The sequence below is a fragment of the Ranitomeya variabilis genome, chromosome 2, assembly GCF_051348905.1.
Source record: "Ranitomeya variabilis isolate aRanVar5 chromosome 2, aRanVar5.hap1, whole genome shotgun sequence".
NCBI classification, from domain to species: domain Eukaryota; kingdom Metazoa; phylum Chordata; class Amphibia; order Anura; family Dendrobatidae; genus Ranitomeya; species Ranitomeya variabilis.
The window spans coordinates 259,280,852-259,307,882 of record NC_135233.1 but is presented as its reverse complement, the minus strand read 5'-3'; the positions used below and the strand labels follow the sequence as shown (position 1 = coordinate 259,307,882).

At 44.5% G+C, this 27,031-nt stretch overlaps 1 protein-coding gene and 1 long non-coding RNA gene across 3 annotated transcripts in view; one reads left to right on the top strand and one right to left on the bottom strand.

The window, feature by feature from the left end:
* The window catches only part of COL5A1 (collagen type V alpha 1 chain), a 251,738-nt gene that overhangs the window by 12,015 nt on the left and 212,692 nt on the right, over positions 1-27,031 (bottom strand). The window contains exons 38-64 of one of the 2 annotated variants that reach the window (XM_077284776.1): positions 26,677-26,730; positions 26,195-26,302; positions 25,516-25,605; positions 25,379-25,432; positions 24,580-24,687; positions 23,063-23,170; positions 21,644-21,697; positions 21,511-21,564; positions 21,321-21,428; positions 21,024-21,077; positions 10,785-10,892; positions 10,652-10,705; positions 10,447-10,554; positions 10,294-10,347; positions 10,143-10,196; positions 10,006-10,059; positions 9,856-9,909; positions 9,672-9,779; positions 9,532-9,585; positions 8,584-8,637; positions 8,171-8,278; positions 7,828-7,881; positions 7,659-7,694; positions 7,481-7,534; positions 7,136-7,397; positions 6,568-6,680; positions 5,263-5,331 (exon numbers count right to left, since the gene is read on the bottom strand). In XM_077284776.1, coding sequence (XP_077140891.1) covers positions 5,263-5,331; positions 6,568-6,680; positions 7,136-7,397; positions 7,481-7,534; positions 7,659-7,694; positions 7,828-7,881; positions 8,171-8,278; positions 8,584-8,637; positions 9,532-9,585; positions 9,672-9,779; positions 9,856-9,909; positions 10,006-10,059; positions 10,143-10,196; positions 10,294-10,347; positions 10,447-10,554; positions 10,652-10,705; positions 10,785-10,892; positions 21,024-21,077; positions 21,321-21,428; positions 21,511-21,564; positions 21,644-21,697; positions 23,063-23,170; positions 24,580-24,687; positions 25,379-25,432; positions 25,516-25,605; positions 26,195-26,302; positions 26,677-26,730 — 2,190 coding nt within the window. Of the gene's footprint in view, positions 1-5,262; positions 5,332-5,367; positions 5,437-6,567; positions 6,681-7,135; positions 7,398-7,480; positions 7,535-7,658; positions 7,695-7,827; positions 7,882-8,170; positions 8,279-8,583; positions 8,638-9,531; positions 9,586-9,671; positions 9,780-9,855; positions 9,910-10,005; positions 10,060-10,142; positions 10,197-10,293; positions 10,348-10,446; positions 10,555-10,651; positions 10,706-10,784; positions 10,893-21,023; positions 21,078-21,320; positions 21,429-21,510; positions 21,565-21,643; positions 21,698-23,062; positions 23,171-24,579; positions 24,688-25,378; positions 25,433-25,515; positions 25,606-26,194; positions 26,303-26,676; positions 26,731-27,031 lie in introns of both variants that reach the window. The other variant, XM_077284775.1, reaches the window with a different exon arrangement.
* The window catches only part of LOC143805436 (uncharacterized), a 513,942-nt gene that overhangs the window by 380,953 nt on the left and 105,958 nt on the right, over positions 1-27,031 (top strand). The gene's annotated exons all lie outside the window — the stretch shown is intronic.

The following is a 27,031-nucleotide window of genomic DNA, read 5'->3' as shown; positions in this document are numbered from 1 at the left end:
TCTGTACAAAGAAGGGGGCAGTGTTCTGGATCACTGCGTTGAGAAACACGTGATGGTGTCTCCGCGGTGTTGGATGTTTTGGTCTCCCCGAGGCCAATCATCTGTGCCTTTACAGCCTTTGTATTAGGCACTGCTCCTAATAGCCAGATTCCTACTCCACACTGATGAGGGGCAAAAACCCCGAAACAGCTGTCTGTGGATGGATACCATGCTTGGCATAGGTGGTTTTCCTGTATTGGATGCTTTCCTTTATTGGATGTTGCCCTTCCCATGGTTGTTCCTTCCCGGGGAAAGGCTGGCTATTCACTGCTTGCGTTGAGAAACACTTGATGGTGTCTCCGCAGCTACTCTACATGCATATACCAGGATGGGGCCCAGTATAGGGTGTGTGTATATATATATTGTTCAACTACAGAATAAATTTGGAGCTAGTCAGATGCCTCCTCATGATCAGTGGCGTAACTAGAGTCTGATGGGCTCTGCTGCAAGGTTTGGACCAGGCCCAACGCCATCCTGTTATATATGTTCCTTATCTTCAGATATATACAGCTCTGGCAAAAATTAAGAGACCACTGCAGTTTTATAAAATGCAGCTTCTCTACATGTCTGACAGCCATTCCATTCTAGTGTCAGTTGAATTCCAACCAGAGTGCACCTCATTCTACTTAATGTGCACTGATTAGGTGATCACCTGAACCAAATCTCATTTAACGAAGCAAAGTATAAAAATCACTGCTGTGGTGTTCCCAATCCTCTTGCAATAGGACAAGCTGGATGGCAAAACAAGTGCTAGTAATATTCCAAAAGTAATAGGGATGAAAAAATAACTTTTAACCTTGCCAAAGGAGTTGAAAAGAAAAGTCTTGAGTGAGGAAAAGAAGGGCTCAATTCTGGCTTTACTAGCAGAGGGACACAGTGAGCGTCATGTTGCCTCCATCCTTAAAATTTCTAAGACGGCAGTCCATTACAACAAGCTCAAGCAGCAGATATTGGGGACAATAAAGCCACAGACCGACAGAGGGAGAAAACGACTCTCCACTGACCGGGATGACCGTCATCTTATTCGAATGTCACTCAGCAACCGCAGGATGACATCAAGTGACCTACAAAACGAATGGCAAATGGCAGCTGGGGTGAAGTGCACGGCAAGAACAGTTTGTAACAGGCTCCTAGAGGCAGGGCTCAAGTCATGTAAAGCTAGAAAAAAGCCTTTCATCAATGAGAAGCAAAGGAGAGCCAGGCTGAAGTTTGCCAAAGACCATAAGGATTGGACCATAGAGGACTGGAATAAGGTAATCTTCTATGATGAGTCTAATTTTCAGCTTTGCCCAACACCTTGTCATCTAATGGTTAGATGGAGACCCGGAGAGGCATACAAGCCACAGTGTCTTGCACCCACTGTGGAATTTGGTGGAGGATCAGTGATGATCTGGGGATGTTTCAGCAAGGCTGGAACTGGGCAGGTTAATCTTTGAGAAGGACGTATGAATCAAGCCGCATACAAGATTATCGTGGAAAAACAGTTGATTCATCCTGTTCAGGCAATGTTCCCCAACTCTGCGGACTGGTTCTTCCAGCAGGACAATGCGCCATGCCACACAGCTAGGTCAATCAAGTTGTGGATGAAGGACCACCACCATCAAATCCCTGTCATGGCCATCCCAATCTCCAGACCTGAACCCCATTGAAAACCTCTGGAATGTAATCAAGAGGAAGCTGGATAGTCACAAGCCATCAAACAAAGAAGAACTACTTACATTTTTGTACCAGGAGTGGCATAAGGTCACCCAAAAGCAGTGTGAAAGACTGGTGGAAAGCTTGCCAAGATGCATGAAAGCTGTGATTAAAAATCATGGTTATTTGTTGGGATTTTGATTGGGGTTGTCACTTAGGGGGGGAAAAGAAAACAAAAATTGAATTGGAAAATCTGTTTAATTTCGGTGTTTGTATCGACTTGTTTTGTAATGTGAATTTTTTTAAATAAAAACTACTTGATTAAAAAAAAAATCATGGTTATTCCACAAAATTGATTTCTGATCTCTTCCCGAGTTAAAACATTAGTATTGTTGTTTCTAAATGATTATGAACTTGTTTTTTTTGCATTATTTGAGGTCTGCAAGCACTGCATTTTTTTGTTATTTTGACCATTTCTCATTTTCAGAAAATAAATACAAAATGTATTGCTTGGAATTTCGGAGACATGTTGTCAGAAGTTTATAGAATAAAAGAACAATTTCCATTTTACTTCAAAATATACCTATAAAGAGAAAAATCAGACAAACTGAACATTTTGCAGTGGTCCCAAGATGAGGAACATGTATGACAGGATGGAGGGGAACCTGGTCCAAACCTTGCAGCGGGGCCCATTAGATTCTATCCCAAGACGAGGAACATATATAACAGGATGGAGGGGGGCCCGGTCCAAACCTTGCAGCAGGGCCCATCAGATTCTATCCCAACAAGAGGATCATATATAACAGGATGGAGGGGGGCCCGGTCCAAACCTTGCAGCAGGGCCCATCAGATTCTATCCCAAGAAGAGGATCATATATAACAGGATGGAGGGGGGCCCGGTCCAAACCTTGCAGCAGGGCCCATCAGATTCTATCCCAAGATGAGGAACATATATAACAGGATGGAGGGGGGCCCGGTCCAAACCTTGCAGCAGGGCCCATCAGACTCTAGTTACGCCACTGATCATGAGGAGGCATCTTACTAACTCCAAATGTATTCTGTAGTCAAACAACGAGCTCCAACAACCTTCTTTTGAGTTCTTCCATTATCTGTGTACAAGTGACGAGAAGAAGTGATGGAAGCGATAGGCGGTCACCAGATACTGATGATGGAGGTGACGGGCGGGCAGAAGATACTGATGAGATTTAAATTTCTCTTTTTTTCAGTCACTTTGTATTTTATTAATTTGTTTTATCTATTAACATTTCTACTTTTGGAAGCTTGTTACTTTGTAGCATTTCATCCACACCTAAGACTTTTGCACAAAACTGTATGTTTCAACATGACTGTATATTGGAGGTGTAGAAACTCTCCCCCATCGAAAGCTGACAGAGCAATGATGATATCACCACTATCAGTCACCGAAATGCGGTCTCTGAAAAAAGCTCAGTGCCGGTGCCACTTCGTTCTAGTGATTAGTAGAGGTTATAATACTCTTCAGTTGGGTCAACATGGATTCTGACAGTAGATAATATATAACATAGCATATACACTATACAGAGCATCACATAACAATCCATTAATAGGAAAATCTATACAAACCACTCTGGGACCGTTCTGCTGCCTGAGAAAGAAGAGGACTGAACAGAAAAGAGCAGCATGCAAGCATAGACTCAGCTAACAACACATGAGAAGCAACATCCCTGGAGTTTGCAGTGCGCGCATAGTGTGCACGACTACAGCCACACACCTCAGTCAGACCCAGAGGCTCATTAATCTTATGAAGACAAAAAAAGTTTCCATTTGCGGAAGGTCTGGTCCCTGTATATACTTCTGTTATAAAAAAAAAAAGCCATATCTTATCTATAGTCATTTGGAGGGTGATTATTAGTATGAAGCCTCATGTCGAGGAGACGAATGCGAGTCACAGGCTCCTCTCTGGTCTCACTTCCATACGTGTTGGTAGCTGTTTCTTTAAACCATGATCCTCAGTACCTGCAGTTCATTCAACTTCTGTATCCAAGCAGAAAGCTCTTAGGGGCTGAGAATGAAGTGGGGGATTATGTGAAATCGCTCTATAGCAAAGAAATTGACATGTACAAAAAAAAATAGAGAGAGAGAGAAGACTTGACAGAGGCTGTGAAGTTAAGACACGGAGCGGCAATGATGCCAGCAAGAGCTGCAAAGTTTTCTACTTCAAAGCAGCCACCCTGAGCTGTGCTGAGTACCTATGATATTGAAAGCAGAGGAGGGAGCAGAGGTGCTTGTCGCTTCTCCATGACTATCAAACTAGGAAGACCGCCTCCTTTTACACTGCAGGGCCCGCTGCTGTATTGCCATGTGCCCACTTTGGAAAATAAGGCAGTTGTCCTGCTGACTGCACTGGTGCAATATGGAGGGGCTCAGATCTAAGGATACTGCTGGCTTCAGAGAGGACTATTTTTAATAATAAAGTAGAAATGTTTCTTTAATACAAGTATCAAGACTTATTCACATGTTTTTTGAACCCGGACCTGGAAAGGAACCAGTCACTTAAATGCTGCCCATGCTTATTAAAGGGAATAAGCAGGATGTACCCGTTAACTAAGGACAGTGCTGCATTTGTTATGTAATCTAAATCATGTAAGATGTAATGTGATGTCAGTGGTGTCACATTATATCTTTGCATGGTGCTCAGTGGCTTTGATTGTAGCTGATTTTGCATCATATCTTCTACTCTGCTCCAGGTACTGCCAGAGCTGCAAATCAAAGTTCTGCTGTCTCCTTTGCTCTTGCATGAACAGCTACTGAGCTAAGCAGGGATTCTCTAATGGATTGGATAACCAAAGAGTAGATGTATACCGAAGCCTGGGACACAGGCCGTGGGTACATAGGATCACCCTACTGAGAAAATCCCGAAACATGACCTCCGGAGGAAACTTGTAGGCAATGAGGCAGCAGAAAGTAGGCTGACAGTATGCAAGGTACAGTTCTAGCGGCGGCTGAAGCATATAAACCTCCTCACATTTACTATGGGGCCATTTCCTAATTTTGTCATCATGAAGAAATCATAGGTACCCAAAACAGGGGGCAGAGTTGATGTCCTTATGCATCCAACACACTGACATCCTCTATAGAAAGACATTGCGGGATTAGCACAGTAGCCGCACCAAAGACCGTGCTTTCCAGGAGGAAACAGTCTTTTAAGGTGGACATGACCTCAGGTAGTGTCTGATCCTACCTCCTGAATTTCACTCGCTGGTGTTTGAGTTGAATGTCTATGTGGTTTATGGGCTACGAGCAGGCAATTAATATTGGGTGATATCCTCTTTTGTCGTGAATTGCGGCTCGTGGTGTTCTATGCTCATCGGTCTCTGTCCCTTCGCTGTCATTGCTCGGCTCTCATGGGGTAAAGGACCGACAGCCGTGTCTTTACTTAGATTTAGATTACAACCAACCTTGTTTTCTTGGTTCCACCTTAAATTGGTTTTCTTTGTCATCCGCAGACACCATTTCCCCATGACCAGTGTTAGTTCCACATGCAGAGTGTTTGGCCATAACCGAAGCAGGCTGCTCTGGTTAACACTGGAGGCCGGGTTAGCCACTTACCATAGAGCCCCGCTTGTAATGACTATACCATGTACCAGGCAGCTCTTTGGGCCAACGAGCCATTCTATTCTGTAAAATACGACATGAGTTACAGCTGAATCTTACCAGTTTACCCCGCTTGAATTCACTGAACCACGAGCCTGGATTCTCTTTGGGCCAGGACGTAATTCTAGCCTGATACAGAATGGAAGGATAGGAAGAAACAGAAAGTTATACGGACGGATCACAACAGATACCCCTAATGGTGCCGTACAGGCCTTCAGGGGAAACTAGTCACATTACCCAGCGTCTGTATGTGGTAAGGGAGACAACGCTTTCCTGGTTCCTGTATTCACTACAACTTATTTATTGGCTGTAGTAAAAGTCACACATAAGATAGACTACAGTCATGTGCAGCCTGGCCAGTGACAGGTTAATGTTACAGTAGAGTAAATGGGGTTTACTTATTGCAGGTAAAACTGACCATATTCATACGGCGGCTCTGTAAGATTACATTACGGCTCTGTTCACATCTGCGTTGTGGCTTCCATTTAGGCACTGGCAAATTTATTGCACAATGGAACCAAGCGAAAACTCCAACACAGAAGTGAACAGACCCTCAGCTAAAAAAATGACATAATGGACAAAGGTATTAAATAAAGAAGAGGCGAATGCTGACAAGCACTCACACACAGATCCATTTCTCCTGGAGGCGTTAAACCTCTGTTCTTAGCTATTGCAATCCATATCAATAGTCTGGAGGAGACTTAAAAGAAAAGCCTAATTCTGCAGTAATTCTTCCATCTAATGACCCCACACTACACTCGCCTGTCAATATATCGCCCCCAGCGGCACAGGGTCACTAAGAGTCTCCTCCAACAGTTCACAAAGTTCAGCCAAACTTCTCACTAGTCAGACGGTGCTGGGGTAACACAGCCACAATAGCTTGAGCACGAGTCCTGAAACTACAACTCCCAGCACGCTCTGACAACACAGGCATGTTCAGTATCCCTAGTATATGAATATATGGGGTCACCAGGACTGAGCATATAACCAATGCGTGTAATACGGCTCCAGAGTCCTATCCTCGATGGAGGGAATGAGTGCTATTAACCCATCATCTGTCAATCCTGGAGCTCACTGCTTTGATCAGGCACAGGCAGTCAATACCGCCGGCAGACAGCGTCTGCAGACAGCCTGCAATTAATTATCGTAAGTGATCTTAAAATAATGGCGGCACAGTATTGTCTGATGTCCCAAGCTTTCCCATGCCAGACAATTCAAGTGATTATCATGCCAAATTCTAAGCCATCCTTCACCACTTACTCCTTCAGACTTCTTGTCAGGAAATATACAGGACTCCCCTCCCGCTGTGAAATTGCAGTACACCTTGAAAGAGTCTCGAGAGCAGCCTTGGTTCGGGTCAATCCAATATTCACCTAGAACAAGAAGAAGCATGATGAGGATGTGAGCGGCCCATGTGTGCACGGAGCAATTGCTGGCCATATCCTCCATTGCTAAGAATTCTCAGTTTTGTCTCTATGCTTCATCTTTGCTGGCAGAGGCTTGGTGTGTGGATCTTTGGGATTTCTGGTCTTTAATTTGAGCAGTTTGAGAATAGTTGAGCAGACAACCTAGCGATAACTCACTATCTTGCGAATAACACTTATTTCATTTTTTTTCCATTCTACATTATTGTGCACAAACTTAATGACATGCCGCATGTTCGGGGCTTTGCTTCACACATGGAAATAGACAAAGCATTGTATGACAACACAGTACCGGCCTCTGTGTGCCTCCATGCCACAGTGGCATTGTGTGGTCTAGGGCTGCTCCTTCCACAGATTTCCCTGCATTTTGGGTAATGGTTGGAATCAGTGCCCATTGTACTTACCATCAGGAAAGTCGGGGTGACATAGCTGTAAGTCTTTGCAGGTTCTTGCTGGGTTACCCTTTGTGCCTAGTGGGTGTTTCATCTGTTCAATTTCCAGTTTTAAAGAGTTCAGAGAACCAAATATTTCCTCCATGCCGTCGGCATAGTCCATGTAGTTATTATCTGCGTTTCCTTCATCAACCACCTGGCTGGCATCAATATTACGCTTGGTTCTCTTTGAGGACTGGACTGGCAGTGGTTGTATCACTTCACCTGGGGGACCCTGGAGAGGAAACCAGAATTATTAATATTAACTCTCTACTTAACCAGTGGAGTCCAGGGCTCTGGAAAGAAAGCTTCACTTACTGGAGGTCCTGGTGGACCAGGAGTACCAGTTTCACCCTTTGGACCAGTTGGACCCTGAAAAAAACAGGAAAGGTTTAGAGAGAATGAAAACATGGAGAAGACAAAAAAGACACTAATATCATCAAAGAAAAGGCGGAACAGGACAAGAAACATTCACGCCTCAAAGATTTCTACTTACTGATGATCCTTTAGCACCTTTAGGGCCTGCTCCTCCCTGAAAGAGAAATCACATTACATTTGTGCACGTGATACAAGATGTGATACAAGGACATTCGGCTGGAGGCTGCTTGTTACCTGCCAGTGGGGAAATACTAGCCCCGAATTTATGCAAATGTAGATCAACATACCGGTAAGCCAGGAGGTCCAGGGGGGCCAACAGGACCTGATGGACCAAGGATACCCTGCAAGAGAAGACACGGAGTGTAAAGCCTCTGTACATGGGATCAGATCTTTGCTGGCTGGTCATATCTATATCTATTTGATCTTTCAATCCCCGCCAATGTGTGCGCCCATATATGAGGATCTCCTTCCTCTCGGTAGTGAATTAGCATCAGGACGGATGGGATTTCTTTGTGTCTCTCCTATAATTGTTGATTGTGTGAATTGGATTTTGCTGTGTGGTTATCATCCAGGGACAGCGCCATTCGCTCTGTGGACTGACCTTGTGATTTGTGTATCCTGACTGTTTACCTGTTCTCCTTTAGGTCCATGAGCACCTTGAGGACCTGGAAGACCACGATCTCCCTTTTCACCTTGTTCTCCAGGAGGCCCAATAAGACCAATCAATCCAGGATGACCCTATGATGGGAAGGAAGAAACAATGTAAAGTTATCATGTCCAAGGAAATAACCAAGGGCTAGATTCTGGGTGAGAGGGGATGGGCATATTACATTCAAAGTCTTGCAGTGACATGGATGGTACTTGAAGGGGTTGTCTTACAATGGACCATCACTATAGGATTATTATATTTATTGCTGGGATCTCTCCTCATTGCACAGCTGCAGAGGTGTTGCATGTGTCCCACCGTAGCACAGGATTAAGGTCTAATCACTTTTGAACAACAATGGTAGAATAAAATCCACTTGCGGGAAAATGCAACTCACCTTTTCTCCTTTTGGACCGGAGTCTCCTTTTAATCCTGGAAGACCAGGAGGACCCTGTTAGGATTAAGGTCTGGTTACTATTAACAGAAGCATACTGTCTAGATCACGTGAAGTCATTATTGCCCTCTACTCCTCTTTGGTCAGACCACATCAGGAATACCGTGTCCAGTTCTGGGCATCACATTTAAAAAAAAATGAACAAACTGGAGCAAGGTCAGAGAAGAGCGACCAGGATAGTGACCGGTCTGCAAACCATGTCCTATGAGGAATGGTTAAAGGATTTGGGAATGTTTAGCTTGAAAAAGACTGAGAGGAGACTTAATAGCTGTCTACAAATATCTCAAGGGCTGTCACATTGTAGAGGTATCAGATTCTCATTTTTACAAAGAAAGACTAGAGAAGCAATGGGATGAAACTGAATGGGAGAAGATACAGACTTTTTGACAGTGAGGGTGATTAGCGAGTGGAACAGGCAGCCATGAGAGTTTTCCTTCAATGGAAGTCTTCAAACAAAGGCTGGACAGACATCTGTTTGTGATGGTTTAGTGAATCCTACATTGAGAAGAGGGTTGGACTAGATGACCCTGGAGGTCCCTTCCCACACTACGTTTCTATGATTCTATGAATTATTGAGTTGTAGTCAGAGAATTTAGACAATGCAAGACTGTCAGACTAACTAAAAGTTTTGCACCCTCACAGCAATCCTGAGAAAGGGTCTCTAAAGAGTCCAGTATGAATGGACTGAAGGCTGAGCATGCGCACCTTCGCTCCATTCATTCTCTATGAGATGCCTGGAGATAAGTAGAGAGCTCCAATATTTTCAGTAATTACATATACAATGATTTAGGGTAGTGGTAATCCGGACGGTGCTCTTCAGAGTGCTGGACCCCCAGCAATAAGATAGGGGCTAGCTTATTAACTGAGCAGGATAATAACTATTGTACTTGCCATGGGACCAGGGGGACCATCGGGACCAGTTGAACCTGGCAGTCCTTGTTCTCCCTATATAGTAAAATAAAGTTATCTTTTCAGTAATTGGCATTTTCAGCAGGTGCTTCTTCATCATTCAAATCACAAAAGGTACTCACCACAGGTCCGGGAATTCCTCTTAAACCTTCAGGTCCGGGTTTTCCAGGGGCACCTTGAGGACCAACAGGACCTGTCTTTCCAGATGGACCCTCCAGGCCGGGTTCACCCTGATCAAATAGAAATGAGCCGTTAGCGGCTCCACATACAGAGGATGCGCTAAGTCACTTAGTGAACCTTACTTACTTTAGCACCTTTTTCTCCTTGACGGCCTTCAGGACCTGCTGGACCAGGAGGACCCTGTCACAGGACGAGGAAAAAAAAAACACTGAGTTCACAAGTTCTTTCCAGATCTTTACACTAGTGGTAGTACAAAAATCTCTGTTGGATCCTCACCCTTTTCCCTGGTGGACCAGATGGACCAGGCTCTCCAGTAGGACCGGGTGACCCCTACAGGGGGACAAGATAAGACATGTTAAATGGTTGGTTATATGAGATTACAGCATCCGTTTATTTGCACAGATGGTACTCACAGGTTGTCCAGATTCACCATCGTCTCCCTTATCACCAGGAGGTCCATCTTGACCCTGAATTGAACACAATGAAATGTATATGATAAATCTTTTTCATTAGTTTTGATCTCCGATGAGCTCAAAAGTATAAATACATATTGCAATTACTTACAGCGGGTCCGTGTTCTCCAGGAGGACCAGGATCCCCAGGAAATCCCACTGGACCCTAAAATGCAGAGACAAGATTATTCAGACTGATTCACAGACTCAGAGAATCTCAGTAAAACCGTCACATAACATAGGATGGGAGTGAGAATATACTTACAGGGCTACCCTTTGGACCGTCATCACCAGGAGGACCTTTTGGGCCAGGAGGTCCAGCAGCCCCTTGCAGGCCTGCTTCTCCCTTCTCTCCTCTTTCACCTTTCGGGCCCTAGAACAAAAATTTTAAATATTCTTGTGTAACTGCAGTAATTTAGCATGTTCCCAAAAGCAGGGCCCACTGATCATATAAAAGCTCCTGTACTTACTGGAGGTCCAAGTTCTCCAGGAAGACCGGGTTCTCCAGCTTCTCCAGGATCACCCTGTCAAAAAAATAAACCACAGTAGATGAAATTCCATTCCCAGTGTCCAGTCTTGTCATTTACGGTGAGGCTCACTTACCTTCTCTCCAACAGGACCAGGATTACCGATTCCTCCAGGAGGACCTTGAGGACCGTCAGCGCCAGGAGATCCATTGGGACCTCTAGGACCAGGTGGACCAGGTGGGCCCTAAAAGAGGATGAAACGTCATGGAATGTTTTGCAGATTGTATTCAGGCACAATTTATATTTCTGGGTACCTATATATATTAGGCAAATGCAAGATAGGAAAACACCAGGGACAGTTCTGTCCATTACCCTGTACTGTAGGGTATTCTCATTGTTTTATTCCAGGTTTAGTGATTGTCTTTTGTCTGACTCTCACTTTGTGAGTAAAGATCAGAACCGCACCAGTACCAACAACAAAGAGTGGGCTCATGACAACAGCACATCGGACGACTGATGGGGTCTCACAGGAGATTATTCTGATGATGGGGACTGTGATCTAAACGATCCCTACACTTCACTTCTACATTCTTCATCAGATTTTTGCACTCTGGATTAATCTGCTGCTTATTTAATATTACACATCTGACTGTATATTTATGTTGTGCCGTTTGCGTTTCCGTGCGGGTGCCACACACATCAAATCGCCGCATGCGGACACGTCCGCATACAACACATGTCCCTGCGTACCCAATGTTAAAGATAGGTACGCAGGGATATGCTGGACGCAGCCGGCAGTAGGCGGAGCCTCACAGAGGAAGCAAGGAGGAAGTACGCTGCTATCCGCACAGCACAGGAACGCAAGTCTGAAACCAGCCTTACCGAGACATCTCTGCGCTGTATATTGTGCGCTTCCCGACATATTATTCAGACGTCTCCACACTATATATGGTACGCTTCTTGACGTATTACAGAGACGTCTCTGCACTGTATATCGTGCACTTCTCTGCCATATTGTGGAGATATCTCTAGCTGTATATCGTGCACTTCTCTGCCATATTGTGGAGATATCTCTAGCTGTATATCGTGCACTTCTCTCTCTAGCTGTATATCGTGCACTTCTCTGCCATATTACGGAGATATCTCTGGCTGTATATCGTGCACTTCCAACTGTATTACAGAGAGGTCTCCATAATACAGCGGGAAGCGCACAATATACAACGCAGATACATCTCTGGCTGTACACTGTGCACTTCCCACCGTATTATGGAGACATCTCTGCATTATGTATCATGCACTTCCCACCGTATTATGGAGACATATCTGCACTATATATCGTGCACTTCCCACCGTATTATGGAGACATCTCTGGCTGTATATTGTGCATTCCTTGTTGTGAATTAGACTTTTTTGGCTCCCTCTTGTGGTCACTAGTGATATGACTCTGGGATTGTCTTTCCCTAGTTTGGCACCCACCTGGGTCGTTAGTCCAGGGGTGTTGCTATATAAACTTCCTGAATTCTCAGTCTGGTGCCTGGCATCGTTGTAATCAGTTCCTTTCTGTTTGCTCCTGTCTGCTGGTCGTGGTTCTTGCAAAATTAAGCTAAGTCCTGCTTCCTTGTTTTTTGGTTATTTGCATTGCTCTTATTTATTTGTCCAGCTTGTACTAAATGTGATTCCTGATTTTGCTGGAAGCTCTAGGGGGCTGGTATCCTCCCCCCGGGCCGTTAGACGGTTCGGGGGTTCTTGTATATCCAGCGTGGAAATTTTGATAGGGTTTTTGCTGACCGTATAAGTCATCTTACTATATTCTGCTATTAGTCAGTGGGCCTCTCTTTGCTAAATATCTAGTTCATTCTTACGTTTGTCTTTTCTTCTTACCTCACCGTTATTATTTGTTGGGGGCTTGTATCCAACTTTTGGGGTCTTTTCTCTGGAGGCAAGAAAGGTCTATCTTTTCCCTTCTAGGGTTAGTTAGTTCTCCGGCTGGCGCGAGACGTCTAGAACCAACGTAGGCACGTTCCCCGGCTGCTGCTATTTGTGGTGCTAGGATTAGTTATACGGTCAGCCCAGTTACCACTGTCCTATGAGCTGGTTTTTTGTGTTTGCAGACTTGGTAATTACTTCTGAGACCCTCTGCCATTGGGGTCATAACAGTATGCCAGGCCAGAGTTGAATGTTTAATGCATTGCAGAAGTGGGATAATAAGAAAGGAAATTCTGAGTTTTTTTTTTTTTTTCTTTCTTCCTCCCCTTTACCTCTGAGTGGCTTGTGCTTGCTGCAGACATGAATGTCCAGACCTTGATTACAAGTGTAGATCAGCTTGCTGCTCGTGTGCAGGGCATACAAGATTTTGTTACTAGTAGTCCTATGTCTGAACCTAAAATACCTATTCCTGAACTGTTCTCTGGAGACCGATTTAAGTTTAGGAATTTCAGGAATAATTGTAAATTGTTTCTGTCTCTGAGACCCCTTTCATCTGGAGACTCAGCTCAGCAAGTTAAAATTGTTATCTCTTTTTTGCGGGGCGACCCTTAGGATTGGGCTTTCTCGCTAGCGCCAGGAGATCCGGCATTGGCAAATATTGATGCGTTTTTTCTGGCGCTCGGATTGCTTTACGAGGAACCCAATCTTGAAATTCAGGCAGAAAAAGCCTTGCTGGCTATTTCTCAGGGCCAGGATGAAGCTGAAGTGTATTGCCAAAAATTTCGGAAATGGTCCGTGCTTACTCAGTGGAATGAGTGTGCTCTGGCCGCTAATTTCAGAAATGGCCTTTCAGAAGCCATTAAGAATGTGATGGTGGGTTTCTCCATTCCTACAAGTCTGAATGATTCCATGGCGCTGGCTATTCAAATTGACCGGCGTTTGCGGGAGCGCAAAGCCGCTAATCCTCTGGTGGTGTTGTCTGAACAAACACCTGATTTAATGCAATGTGGTAGAATTCAGACTAGAAATGAACGGAAAAATCATAGACGTCAGAATGGGTTGTGTTTTTACTGTGGTGATTCTACACATGTTATATCAGCATGCTCTAAACGCCTAACAAGGGTTGTTAGTCCTGTCGCCATTGGTAATTTGCAACCTAAATTTATTTTGTCTGTGACTTTAATTTGCTCATTGTCCTCCTACCCTGTTATGGCGTTTGTGGATTCAGGTGCTGCCCTGAGTCTTATGGATCTGTCATTTGCCAAGCGCTGTGGTTTTGTTCTTGAGCCGTTGGTAAATCCTATCCCTCTTAGAGGTATTGATGCTACGCCATTGGCGGAAAATAAACCGCAGTTTTGGACACAGGTAACCATGTGCATGACTCCTGAACATCGGGAGGTGATTCGTTTTCTTGTGCTGCATAAAATGCATGATTTGGTCGTTTTGGGTCTGCCATGGTTACAGACCCATAATCCAGTCTTGGATTGGAAGGCAATGTCTGTGTCAAGTTGGGGCTGTCAGGGAATTCATGGTGATTCCCCCCCGGTGTCTATTGCTTCCTCTACTCCTTCGGAAGTTCCTGAGTATTTGTCTGATTATCAGGATGTATTCAGCGAGTCCAGGTCCAGTGCTCTCCCTCCTCATAGGGACTGTGACTGCGCTATAGATTTGATTCCAGGTAGTAAATTTCCTAAGGGAAGATTATTTAATCTGTCTGTACCTGAGCATACCGCAATGCGTTCGTATATCAAGGAATCTCTGGAGAAGGGGCATATCCGTCCATCCTCTTCCCCTCTTGGTGCGGGATTCTTTTTTGTGGCCAAGAAGGACGGATCTTTGAGACCTTGTATTGACTATCGGCTTCTGAATAAAATCACTGTTAAATTTCAGTATCCTTTGCCTCTGTTGTCGGACTTGTTTGCCCGGATTAAAGGTGCCAAGTGGTTCACCAAGATAGATCTTCGTGGTGCGTACAACCTTGTGCGCATTAAGCAAGGAGATGAATGGAAAACTGCATTTAATACGCCCGAAGGTCATTTTGAGTACTTGGTGATGCCTTTTGGGCTCTCTAATGCTCCTTCAGTGTTTCAGTCCTTTATGCATGATATTTTCCGGAAGTATCTGGATAAATTTATGATTGTTTATCTGGATGATATTCTGGTTTTTTCTGATGATTGGGACTCGCATGTAGAGCAGGTCAGGATGGTGTTTCAGGTTTTGCGTGAGAATGCTATGTTTGTTAAGGGCTCAAAGTGTCTCTTTGGAGTACAGAAGGTTCCCTGTTTGGGTTTTATTTTTTCCCCTTCTGCGGTGGAGATGGACCCAGTCAAGGTCCGAGCTATTCATGATTGGACTCAACCCACGTCAGTTAAGAGTCTTCAGAAGTTCTTGGGTTTTGCTAACTTCTACCGTCGTTTTATCGCTAATTTTTCTAGCGTTGTTAAACCTTTGACGGATATGACCAAGAAAGGTTCTGATGTTGCTAACTGGGCTCCTGCAGCCGTGGAAGCTTTCCAAGAGTTGAAGCGCCGGTTTACTTCGGCGCCTGTTTTGTGCCAGCCTGATGTCTCACTTCCCTTTCAGGTTGAAGTGGATGCTTCTGAGATTGGGGCAGGGGCCGTTTTGTCGCAGAGAGGCCCTGGTTGCTCTGTAATGAGACCATGTGCTTTTTTCTCTAGGAAGTTTTCGCCCGCTGAGCGGAATTATGATGTTGGCAATCGGGAGTTGTTGGCCATGAAGTGGGCATTTGAGGAGTGGCGTCATTGGCTCGAGGGTGCTAAGCATCGTGTGGTGGTCTTGACTGATCACAAAAATCTGATGTATCTCGAGTCTGCTAAACGCCTGAATCCTAGACAGGCCCGTTGGTCATTGTTTTTCTCCCGTTTTGACTTTGTGGTCTCGTATTTACCAGGTTCAAAGAATGTGAAGGCTGATGCTCTTTCAAGGAGCTTTGTGCCTGACTCTCCTGGAGTCGCAGAACCTGTTGGTATTCTTAAAGAGTAATCTTGTCAGCCATTTCTCCGGATTTGCGATGTGTGTTGCAGAGATTTCAGGCTGGTAGACCTGACTCTTGTCCACCTGACAGACTGTTTGTTCCTGATAAGTGGACCAGCAGAGTCATTTCCGAGGTTCATTCCTCGGTGTTGGCAGGGCATCCGGGAATTTTTGGCACCAGAGATTTGGTGGCTAGGTCCTTTTGGTGGCCTTCTTTGTCACGGGATGTGCGGTCATTTGTGCAGTCCTGTGGGACTTGTGCTCGAGCTAAGCCTTGCTGTTCTCGTGCCAGCGGGTTGCTCTTGCCCTTGCCTGTCCCGAAGAGGCCTTGGACACACATTTCCATGGATTTCATTTCAGATCTTTCGGTGTCTCAGGGCATGTCTGTCATCTGGGTGGTATGTGATCGCTTTTCCAAGATGGTCCATTTGGTATCTTTGCCTAAGCTGCCTTCCTCTTCCGATCTGGTTCCTTTGTTCTTTCAGAATGTGGTTCGTTTACACGGCATTCCTGAGAATATTGTGTCTGACAGAGGATCCCAGTTTGTTTCCAGGTTCTGGCGATCCTTCTGTGCTAAGATGGGCATTGATTTGTCGTTTTCGTCTGCCTTTCATCCTCAGACTAATGGACAAACGGAGCGAACTAATCAGACTCTGGAGGCTTATTTGAGGTGTTTTGTTTCTGCAGATCAGGATGATTGGGTGACCTTGCCGTTGGCTGAGTGTTCCCTTAATAATCGGGCTAGTTCCGCTACTTTGGTTTCGCCATTTTTCTGCAACTCTGGTTTCCATCCTCGTTTTTCCTCGGGACATGTGGAGCCTTCTGACTGTCCTGGGGTAGATTCTGTGGTGGATAGGTTGCAGCAGATTTGGAATCATGTGGTGGACAACTTAAAGTTGTCACAGGAGAAGGCTCAGCGTTTTGCCAACCGCCGCCGCTGTGTGGGTCCTCGACTTCGTGTTGGGGATTTGGTATGGCTGTCTTCTCGATTTGTTCCTATGAAGGTCTCCTCTCCTAAATTTAAGCCTCGCTTCATCGGTCCTTACAAGATATTGGAAATCCTTAATCCCGTGTCCTTTCGCTTGGATCTTCCTGTGTCGTTTGCCATTCACAACGTGTTCCATAGGACTTTGTTGCGGCGGTACGTTGTACCTGTGGTTCCTTCTGTTGAGCCTCCTGCTCCGGTGTTGGTTGAGGGCGAGTTGGAGTACGTGGTGGAGAAGATCTTGGATTCTCGTCTCTCCAGGCGGAGGCTTCAGTATCTGGTCAAGTGGAAGGGCTATAGTCAGGAGGATAATTCCTGGGTGGTTGCCTCTGATGTGCATGCGGCCGATTTAGTTCGTGCCTTTCACGCTGCTCATCCTGATCGCCCTGGTGGTCTTGGTGAGGGTTCGGTGACCCCTCCTTAAAGGGGGGGTACTGTTGTGAATTAGACTTTTTTGGCTCCCTCTTGTGGTCACTAGTGATATGACTCTGGGATTGTCTTTCCCTAGTTTGGCACCCACCTGGGTCGTTAGTCCAGGGGTGTTGCTATATAAACTTCCTGAATTCTCAGTCTGGTGCCTGGCATCGTTGTAATCAGTTCCTTTCTGTTTGCTCCTGTCTGCTGGTCGTGGTTCTTGCAAAATTAAGCTAAGTCCTGCTTCCTTGTTTTTTGGTTATTTGCATTGCTCTTATTTATTTGTCCAGCTTGTACTAAATGTGATTCCTGATTTTGCTGGAAGCTCTAGGGGGCTGGTATCCTCCCCCCGGGCCGTTAGACGGTTCGGGGGTTCTTGTATATCCAGCGTGGAAATTTTGATAGGGTTTTTGCTGACCGTATAAGTCATCTTACTATATTCTGCTATTAGTCAGTGGGCCTCTCTTTGCTAAATATCTAGTTCATTCTTACGTTTGTCTTTTCTTCTTACCTCACCGTTATTATTTGTTGGGGGCTTGTATCCAACTTTTGGGGTCTTTTCTCTGGAGGCAAGAAAGGTCTATCTTTTCCCTTCTAGGGTTAGTTAGTTCTCCGGCTGGCGCGAGACGTCTAGAACCAACGTAGGCACGTTCCCCGGCTGCTGCTATTTGTGGTGCTAGGATTAGTTATACGGTCAGCCCAGTTACCACTGTCCTATGAGCTGGTTTTTTGTGTTTGTAGACTTGGTAATTACTTCTGAGACCCTCTGCCATTGGGGTCATAACAATTCCTGCCATATTGCGGAGGCATCTTTCTGCTGTATATCATGTGCTTCCCTGCCATACTATGGATATCTATCTAAGCTCTATATTGTACGCTTCCCGCTGTATTATGGAGACATCTCTGGCTGTATATCGTTTGCTTCCCGCTGTATTTTAGAGACATCTCTGTGCTGTATATTGTGCGCTTCCCACTGTATTATGGAGACGTCTCTGTGCTAAATATTGCTCACTTCCTGCCATATTATGTAGAGTCTCTTGCTGTAGATCATATGTTTCACAGTGTATTATGGAGACGTTGCTGTGCTGTATATCGTGCACTTTCCACATTATTATCTGGCTGTATATCACGCACTTTCTTCCATATTACGGAGGTGTCTTTGCGCTGTATATTGTACGATCCTCGCTGTATTATGGAGACATCTCTGGCTTTATATAGTGCGCTTCCCCACCGTATTTTGGAGATGTCTCTGAGCTGTATCGTGCACATTATGGAGACATCTCTGGCTATATATCGCACACTACCTTTCACATTACAGAGGCGACTTTGAGCTGTATATCATACGCTTCTCCGCCGTATTACGGAGATGTATCTGCGCTGCATATTTTGCGCTTCTCTCAGTATTACGGAGACATCTCTAGCTGTATATTGTACGCTTTTCCACCGTATTATGGAGATATCTCTGCACTGTATATCGTGCGCTTCCCGCCATATTATTGAGATGTCTTTGCACTGTATATTGTGCGATTCTCGCTGTATTACGGAGATATCTTTGGTTTTATATAGTGTACTTCCCCGCTGTATTATGGAGATGTTTCTGACTGTATATCGTGCACTTCCTACCGTATTATGGAGCTGTATCTGCACTGTATGTCTTGCGCTTCATGCCGTATTACGGAGGTGTATCTGTGGTGTATATTGTGCCCTTCCCGCTGTATTATTGAGCCATCTCTTGTTGTATATCATGCTTTTCCTGTCGTGTTATGGAGAAATATCTGGCTGCATATATTTTGCGATTCCCCGGTATTACGGAGACGTCTCTGTCTGTATGTCGTGCGCTTCCCACCGTATTACAGAAATGTCTTTGCGCTGTATATCATGCGCTTCACCACCATAATAAGGAGACGTCTCTGTGCTGTATATTGTACGCTTCCTGCAGTATTACGGTGATATGTCTGCCCTGTACATCGTCCGCTTCACCACCGTATTTCAGAGACGTCTCTGTGCTGTATATTGTATGCTTCCTGCAGTATTACGGAGATGTGTCTGCCCAGTATATTGTCCGCTTCACCACAATATTTCAGAGACGTCTCTGCGCTGTATATTGTACGCTTCCTGCAGTATTACAGAGATGTGTCTGCCCTGTATATCCTGCATTTTACCACCATATTTCAGAGACGTCTCTGTGCTGTATATTTTATGCTTCCTGCAGTATTACGGAGATGCGTGTGCCCTGTACATCGTGCGCTTCACCACCGTATTACAGAGATGTCTCTGTGCTGTACAGCGTGCACTTCCTGACATATTATGGAGGTTGCTCTGGTAGAGATGGGCAAACTCGAACAGTAAAGTTCGGTGTCCGTAACGAATATCTACTGTTCAGGAACGGACACTGAACACGGATCGGGAAGTCCATGTTACTGTTCGATTTCGGCCCCCTGAACACCGGGTGTTTATCACTCTGTCATGTGCATTGAAGTGCGGCAAACACCGCTTCTGATCGGCGGTAAAATCATCACCGCCGGTGAAACAGCCGCGGTTCCCACGCTGTCAAATGATAGTGTGATCCCGCAACTATGATCGGAGGCAAAAAGTTTACCTCCAGTCATTGGTGCCAGCTGATGGGACTACTGCTTCCATCAGCCAACACCTGCTGCCACTAATAACAGTGGGAGCAGGAGCAGCTGATGGGAATATTCATCAGCCAGCACCTGCGCTGTAAATAAATAAAAAAAAACGGTGTGTTCCCCTGTATTTTTCATAACCAGCCAGGCAAAACTGACAGCTGGGAGCTGCAACCCTCAACTGTCCGCAATAGGCTGGTTATCAAGAATAGAGGAGTCCCCACTCCGATGTTTTTTAATTATTTACATAAATAATAATAAAAAAATGATGTGGGGTCTCCCCCATTTTTGATAATCAGCCTTGCTAAAACTGACAGCTGGGGGTTGGTATCCTCAGGCTGGTAAGGGGCCATGGATATTGACCCCCCAACCTAAAAATAGCAGTCCGCAGCTGCCCAGAAAAGGCACATCTATTAGATTCACCAATTCTGGCGCATTGCCTGGCTCTTCCCACTTGCCCTGTAGCAGTGGTAAGTGGGGTTCATATTTGTGTGGTTGATGTCATTTGTGTATTGTCAGGTGACATCAAGCCCACGGTTTAGTACTGGAGAGGTGTCTCTAAGACACCTATCCATTACTAATCTTATAGTTGTATGGTAAATAAACACACACAGCCAGATTAAATGCATCTGACAGTGTGGCAAACACAGGATGTTTGTGCCCCCATTTAAGTGAGTGGGGTCTGGGTTCGGGTACTGTTCTGGCACCCAAACCCGAACTTTTTGTAATTATTTGTCGGAACCGCTGGACCCGAACATCCAGGTGTCTGCCCATCTCTAGTCTCTGGCTGTATATCATGCGCTCGCCGCCATATTACGGAAATGTCTCTGGCTGTACATAATGCACTGTGTATTGTTTTCTGGATTTTTTGCTTTTGTTAATTAGCTTCCAGTATAAGACATTATACAACGAAATGTGGGCGCATTAGACGTAATACAGATATATTACTGTGGTGAGTGGCTTTCTATTAATGTCGCGCTGGTGCTATACTTCTTACATATGAGCACAGGGTGAGCAATTATCCTACTATACTACACAATTTATTTCTCTGCTCCAGGCCATCTCTATAGATTCGTTGCTGCATCAGGGAAGAATTTTTCCTCCGGTGAAGAAATACACAAATTAATCTTCCATTTTGTTGTATAATCAGGGAGGTGAGAATCCTGAACTGCAGCATCTGATTAACATATGACTGCCTGATCCTGGCGTGCTGTACAGGAGCAGAATGACACTTGTATGTCACAGCTCGGGCGGGTGCTCATGAAAATACTAGGGTTAATCGATGTATAATAGAAACATCAATGTACAGTCTGGCTATCATAGCACAATGCACACATCATCCAAAAGGAGGAGGAGACCCTTCTACTCCTCCAAGATAAGAGGTGTAATATATGCAGAGCTACACGTGTAATATATGCAGAGCTACACTTACCATCTGACCAACGTCTCCTGTTTCACCTTTCTCACCAGGAGGTCCGGGCAAACCCTAAGGAGTAGAGAAAGGTAAAAAATAAAATCTCTTACAGTTGTGGAACTACTAGTCTCAGCAGGACTGATGGCAACATCGTTGAATGAATACACAGTTACTAGACATATGACGAAGAAGGAGGATTCTGGATGATGTGAATTCTGCTTTGAGTTACACTGCCTGAGACTGCACGTCAGTTTCACAGGTTTCCTCTGTTATCCTCCTGGTTCTGATGCATTATAAATCCAGTAAAGTAAGCACCTGTAATCCTACAGGACCGGGTGGGCCAGGGAATCCTCTGGGACCTTCATCACCTTTCTGTCCAAAGAGACCTTGTTGCCCCCTAGGTCCGGGCTCACCATCCGCTCCCTATAATTGAATAGAGAACATAAGCTCAGGAGTGAACCAAGAATGTCAATGTCTGAGGCTAAAGAATTGACAATTTACTTACAGATGGACCAGGCTGACCAATGGGGCCCAGAGGCCCTGATGGTCCAGGGGGACCCTGTGGAGACAGAACAAATCTTAATATCCAGCTTTATAAAAGGTATCTATATAGACATGGACTGAACGGTGCACTTTACCTGTTCTCCCTTGTCTCCTTTGTTCCCCTTCTGACCTGGTTCACCGATTTCACCCTGTAAGAGTAAAATAATATAGCTATAGGTTAAGGTGTAGAAAGGTGAAAGGATCTGTATTATACCGTGCTGGAATGCACAGGATGGACATCGCTCCACACCAGTCTACATGGTGTGACATGATACCACTGAGAATCTCAGGTGTCGGTCCATTTATTCTAACTTCTAGAAAAAAAAAACCACGGGACTCAGGCTATTCTTGAACTACAACTCCCAGCAAGCCTTGGATTGCATGTAATCAATTATTATTATTCTATTAATAAAGATATTGAATGACCAAGAGGAAGCCAGTAATAGAGTGAGAATTATAGTCCACAAGTAATATTCCAGAATAGGAGATTACTCATTATTATGCTGCTATTTAGTCACAATCGTCCAAATTGCAGCAAAACTGCTGCGTTTTTCCTGTGTATTAGAATAAAAACACAACAAAAATTAAGAGACATGATGGCAACCTGTGAATAAACCCTAAGCAAATGAAGGACTAAGGCCGGTTTCACACGTCAGTGGCTCCGGTACGTGTGGTGACAGTTTCCTCACGTTCTGGAGACACTGACACACATAGACACATTAAAATCAATGTGTCTCTGCACATGTCAGCGTGTTTTCATGAACCGTGTGTCCGTTTGCAAAACACGGAGACATGTCAGTGTTCGTGGGAGTGCACAGATCACACGGACCCATTAAAGTCAATGGGTCCGTGTAAACATGTACCGCACACGGATGCCGTCCGGGTGCCATCCGTGTGCTGTCCGTGTGCGTTTTTCCTGTCATAGGGTTAAAATTGTAAAAATTATTGCAATACACGGACACGGACACACGGACAGCACACGTACAGCACACGGACCTTAAAAACGTACTCACGGACATCACACGGATCCCACACGGATAGTCTACGTGAGCACACGGACATGGATAACACCGGTACCATTTTCTCCGGTACCGGAATTATCTGGACGTGTGAGACTGGCCTAAGACAGCGACTTTGTATCAATCCCCTCACAGTTTACTGCAGACAATGCTATGGATCTTAGGATGTAAGATTAAATAAGATTTGAAGTTAAGCAGGTGTCTCATCTGCGGGAATCTATTCCCTCTGTGTCATACCTGCATAAGCAGCATGTGACCTTGTGCGGCCAACACCAGCTCACACATGTAACACAATGTATGATACGAAACTGACGTCATCAATATCAGAAAAATACACAAGCAATTTCATTTTATGGCAGATGGCAACCCGAAGATGAACCTCACTTATTGAGAGTGGGCTGTATGAAATGTCTTCATACATTTTTATTCAATTTATGTAAAACTTTGTTAAGTACTTAAATTAAGTTTCTTTTGCTTGTAAGATGAACTGCTTACCTTATCACCATCTTCACCAGGTGGACCGACTGGTCCGGCAGGGCCTGGGAGACCAACGGGACCTTGGATGCCATCACGTCCTGCAGGCCCCTGAGGACCCTTTTCACCCTGTAGATAAAAGAAGCAGATGTTATGAGATACAGCCGTCACAAACAAAGTAATTATTAGTTTGAGGCAGCTGAGAAGGAATATGGCCACCATAGAAAATGACGCCTAGATTTCCTAAATAATATTATATATATATATATATATATATATATATATATATATATATATATATATATATATATATATATATATATATATATATATATATATATATATGTAGGTATATAATATATCCATACAGAACTACTGTATATGGTTCAGATATTGTCAGCGTCCTCAGAGACCCTTATGATTTTGTACTGGCTTTCCATGTCATCTATAAATTACAATAGAATTGGACGGGCAAAATTAAAATACTGTTTCCCAGACTCTTATTTCCTACCAGTCATTAGCTGAAATGGAATAGAGAGGCTTTTAGTGGTCGGGTCTGTGCTATTGTTTAAGCCGTGAGTAACTCTGCTACATCATGAATCCTCTGTGTTGGCAGCAATGGCCTATAAATAAAATAGATGGGTCTTTTCATCTACCGTGAAGCCTCTCCCTCCCCTCGGCCAGAGCCCCTTATGAAGTTGTTTTCCTGGCCCTTTATCTGCCATCTTTTTAATGTGCAACGTAAGCAAAAAATTCACGGATAAAAAACTAAAAAGCCCTTTTAATAACCAGAATCAATCAACATTAATGTCCCTGTGCTATTGATATTCCGTCGTGCCCTTAGCCGGCTCCCAGAGGAGTGCGGTACACGTTGTACCATGTTTGATATATTTGTGTCACTAGCGTTTGATTCTGCACAACATTAACCAGGGATTGTTGTGGGCATCATGAGACTTCCAGACTAACTACAAATCACAGTGGCTATATATAAAGTCTGGAGTGGGTCTGATATATACCCAAGTGAGGGCAAAGACTTAGGAGCGCGCCCTGGACGGATTCATCACTGCAGACGCCCCATTTACCTTCCATCATTTACTCTGGATTGGACTGGAGGCCGCTGATCTATGAGATGCTGCATGAACACTGTATAAACAGCGTGATCTGGCTGATTCTGGTACCGCAAAAAAATAAAACTTGTGTGCATTTGCACTGGAGATCTCAGTGGATCTGAATCCCTGCTTTTTGCTGAGTTTGTCCCATTCATTAGGGGGTGATTTGTACAGAGCTTCCTGCTGAGGTTTCTATGCAAAATCCAACTGGAAACAAATTTAGAAATTGACACTTCACTTATTGAACCAGAGACAAAACGCAGTCCTATGAATATCAACACAGTTTTTCTATTGAAAACAATGGGACACATTTTGATTATATTGTTTTCAGCGTTAAAACTGGCATAAAAATAGTCACCATGAATATACCCTTAAGTAAGAAGTGATGTTCTTGTAACAGTGTTGCCCTCTATAAGGTGGTGTACTTACTGGAGCGCCCTTCTCCCCGGCAGGCCCTGGAGGTCCTTGAGGACCTGGTCTTCCTGGCAATCCTATTGGCCCAGCTGGACCTGCGGCACCTCTCTCACCTGGAGACCCCTACAGAGGGAAGAAAGTGAAGGTGAGGCATCGCTAAGGTCATAGACTGCTGATATGTCCAGTGTTAGTGAGAGGGGTATTTCTACGCTCAGCACCAGGACCTGTCATTCAGGATATCAGGATATGGTGGGGAGGCCCCCCAAACACAGCACAAAAATGTCAGATGACTTGTACAGAAGCTTTACGTGGTTTACTGAGACTCCAGACTAACGGGAGAGTGAACGTTATTTACCTATCACCCCACATAGATATTGTTTAGTCAGATTAGCCGGCGTTCGACCAATTGGGCATTGGGTTAATGGACTTTATATAAAAAAATCAGATATCAACAATAATTAGATATCAGGATTTACCTGAAATGAGAACCAGTCACCAGGTAGGAGAATAATATCATCTAATTAAACAATTGCAGCCACTCCACTTTTTACAAATAATATAATTCCAATTAAAATACAAATTTTGCTGGAAACTCAAGTAAAATTACCAATTTTAGGTCTAACGAAGAGATTGAAAAAAGGCAAACAAGACAGATGATTCCAGACACACTCGCATTTACCGCGGACAGAATTGCCTCCTCCACTCAAATTACACTTTGATAAACCTGTGGCTTCATTAATGAGGAGCACACTTTGTGTTAATCTCTGACAATATACTCTGGTGATATAGGAGTATACAATTAATGAGTACTTACTGCTGGGCCTGGTGGTCCTGGTGGCCCCTCATTGCCTTTCAATCCTGGAGACCCCTGGAGAGAAAAGACATAACCGTTATATTATACGTATCATTAGATCTCTAATATCGGCAGAATCCGCAGACTTATCTACTCACAATCGGACCGGGCAGCCCTCGTTCACCGCTGAATCCTCTTAGACCTGGGGGTCCATCTTTACCAGGCAGACCTGCTGGGCCCGGGTCTCCCTAGAAAAGACAAATATTAGTACCGTATATATTTAAATATCTTCAAAGGAAAGTCCAGCACCAGCGCATCAATAGGCCACGGGCCATGTGTGCTAATTTACCTCCCTGACACAAAACAAGGGCAGGTGTGGTGACATTTAAGGAAGAAAATAGCCCTGTTACACAACAGTTTCTACACTGTAACCGCCTATTTCTATGAGTTTACACTGCTGTCTGTGGGTCGGTGGTAGAATTTTGATGTCCATGAAACACAGTGATTTCCAGTCCAGCTGCAGATTTTCTGACTCGATCTCAGCAGCCTTATATACCCCAGATATCATGGTCCAAACTCAGACTGAGTCTCACAAACGTCTGAACTTGGCCTAAGCGGTGACAAAATGAGGGGGAATATGAACTAAGTGACTTTTCCTCCCCCACCACCAAGAAAGCTGATCTAATATGAGGAATGAAGCAAGTAGTATTAGGATTATTGCAGGATGTCCAGTATACCCTACAAAACTCACAGATTGGGGTTGGCTCCTGTGCTTTTCCCCCATAGCATTTCCTTATCCTTATTTCCTATTCTCCTCTGCAGAAACTAATATGTCACCTTTGATCCTTCTTTTCCAGCCAGTCCAGGTAATCCCTGTTCACCAGGTGGACCAGGAGGTCCTGGATGGCCTCTTTCACCCATTGGACCAGTCTCTCCAGTTGGACCCTGGAAAAGGTTATGAATACGACAGACAACAATAAATGAGAAGAAGGGAGATCAGACATTTTATTGTCAGTTCTCACTAATACCAGGTCTGGGACAGGGAATCTAGAACTTATGTTAACACTTTAGGTGTCAGGTAACAACTCTATCTTATTCCTCATCCATTAATATTTAAGAGTGACCCTGAGCACAACGAATCCCCTGTTCTGCAGAATTACATCAGATAGCAGAAAATGTACAGAGATGAAGGAATTGGCTGTGGATCACAGAATGTCACCGCTACAGAAAGATCTGTGAAATTACATCGGCGTATTAAGTAGATTTTATCAAAGAGCTGCCTGCCTGTCCTGACTGACAATAGATTCCCTGCAACTTACCTGAGGACCAACGACGCCAGGTGGACCAGGGGGACCCGTCTTTCCTTGGAAACCCTGTTAATGGGAATAAAGAAGGTGAGATAAGGTAGAAGAAGACATGTAAGTGGCCATCCTCTCCCTGAGTCACCGGGCAGCTAGATTTTGAGATGACGACACATATGGGGAAGAAATAAAAATGTGAAGATTAACGGAAGATGTGTCAATGACATTCTAGTACTATAGATAAGGCAACACCAACATGTACACTAGGAGTGGGAACAAGGTCAGTGGAAGGAACAGTGGACGACGCCAACTACAGAAACCCAATAACAGGAGTATCTGGGAGACTGGTTATACTGGGAGAGATGAGCGGGAC